The 1,999-nt window shown below is 27.8% G+C and overlaps 1 protein-coding gene across 1 annotated transcript in view; it reads left to right on the top strand.

The window, feature by feature from the left end:
- Positions 1-746, top strand: part of LOC106680421 (venom carboxylesterase-6) — a 7,891-nt gene extending 7,145 nt beyond the window's left edge. The window contains exons 5-7 of the mRNA XM_067053280.1: positions 88-235; positions 402-572; positions 697-746. Coding sequence (XP_066909381.1) covers positions 88-235; positions 402-572; positions 697-746 — 369 coding nt within the window. The remainder of the gene's footprint in view (positions 1-87; positions 236-401; positions 573-696) is intronic.
- Positions 747-1,999: the final 1,253 nt, after the last annotated feature.

The raw sequence follows: 1,999 nt of genomic DNA, 5'->3' as shown, positions 1-1,999 counted from the left end.
TTCTTTATCTTCTTAGATATGCCAATATTGTTAAGTTAAATCAAAATGAAATGATTATTTTGTACAAGTAAGATTTTGATATTCCAGAAGGAAGACAATGCATACCTCGCAACTCCAGTTCTGGAACCTGAGAATGCTCCTGGAGCTATTCTGACGAAATGGCCTACAGGTACAAACCATAACTACCCCTGGATTATCGGAGTCGTTCAGGATGAAGGAATGGTCTCAACTGGAGGTGAGCTAAATATATTGGGTTATCAATTTCTTTATTTTATTAGAACACATTATTTATAACTTTACCCGAAATTTTCTCATATTAATTATTGTCTACATCTAACGTAAAAGTTTAATAGTTTTATTTATTTGTTTTAATCATAAAATTTTCTTTATTAATGTTTCAGATTATGAATTCCACAAGAAAACACAGGATGAGACAGAAAAATTTATAAATAATTTTAATGAGGTTCTTATCTCGACTTACAATTTACAAAATAGAACCAAGGATGTCCAAAAATTAAGAGAGAGATATTTCAAAAATGGCATTGAACCTCTTGTGGCTATTCGTAATGTTAGTATTTTTAGTTCTTATTAAATAATGGTTAATTTATTTCTCTATATTATCTTAAAAATATATGATTATGTTATTTTAATTTTATATATATTATGGGCTTATATATTTCCCCTATAATATTTCAGTATTTTACGGAGGCCTTTTTTGTGTACCCGTCTCTGAAGAGCTTAAGTAAACACCCTGGACCAACATATTTCTACAAGTTCAACTATACTAGGGGACCTGAATTGCCCACCAAAACTAATTTTTCAGGTAAATGAGAGTCAATTTGTCCCTGATAATCTCCATTTTAGGAAAATAGATCAGTTTATAAGTTTTAATACTTAATGGTTATGGTGCTGCTTAATTTTTAATGTACAATAAAAAAAAAAGACATGGAACAGCCTGCATTTCTTTTTTGAAGATATCTTTATGAAGGAATTTTAATATTTAATATAAAATATATTAGTTAATTTATTTGAAATTAACCTATAATTATTTTAATCATGCAAGCATTATTGAGTATGATTATTTCTTAAGATTCATTTCTATTATTAAATTTTCATTTTATGATAAGTTCCTATTAAACAACATTATTTTGTGTTCCTTTTCCTACTGGCATGATACAATCTTTGGTGGAACAAGTTCCATATACATCCCACAGTAGAAAAAGGAACTAAAATTATGTCAACTTAAACAACTATGAATGTAGTTTAATTGTTCATTATAGCATAGCCAAAAATATAAAAACGTATTATAGAATCTCAGGCTTTGAATCAAAGTGACCTTAACAACAAAACATTAAATTTTCTTTTTTATTGAAACCTGATATTTCTGTTAAAAAATATGGGCCAGCTTCAAGACTATATTAGAACAGAGAGATATATGCTGAAAGACAGAAACGGTAATGATGAACATGATCGTTATTATTATTGCATCAATATTTTTTATGTAGATCAGTTAATTTCTGTCACTTGATTATAGATAAATGTAATACAGAAAATATTTATAGAAAACATAAACCGTACAAAAAATAAAAAATGTTTTTTGTTATTTTTTTACATCGCTATTTAATATAAATTTGTTTGATTTGTTTAATTGATTGAACCTTGGTAGCGGATCAGTGGAGAGGGGAGGTCTGAGAGAGTGGAATAGGGAGAATAAAATTGTCAATTAAATTAAATAGAATTGTCGAATGGAATGAAATTATTACATTGAAAACAAAATTTTAATATTTGTGTTTATTGTGTAGACAAGTATTGATTGTAAAAGGAAATGTCAGGAAAAAAAAAAAAAAATTTGTTATATCATGTGAATATATGTAGTGTATATATGTCCGATCATGGATTGATTGGTAAGCTGTGTATTGTAGCAACCCAACGTATTTGGTCAGAATGGCTGAATAAAGCATTTCTCTCTCTTTATCAACATGATAAGGTTTGTAGATGA

This window comes from Halyomorpha halys, unplaced genomic scaffold (assembly GCF_000696795.3).
Source record: "Halyomorpha halys isolate HHAL.00 unplaced genomic scaffold, Hhal_1.1 Scaffold261.1, whole genome shotgun sequence".
Lineage (NCBI taxonomy): Eukaryota > Metazoa > Arthropoda > Insecta > Hemiptera > Pentatomidae > Halyomorpha > Halyomorpha halys.
This window is presented reverse-complemented; position numbering and strand designations above follow the sequence as displayed.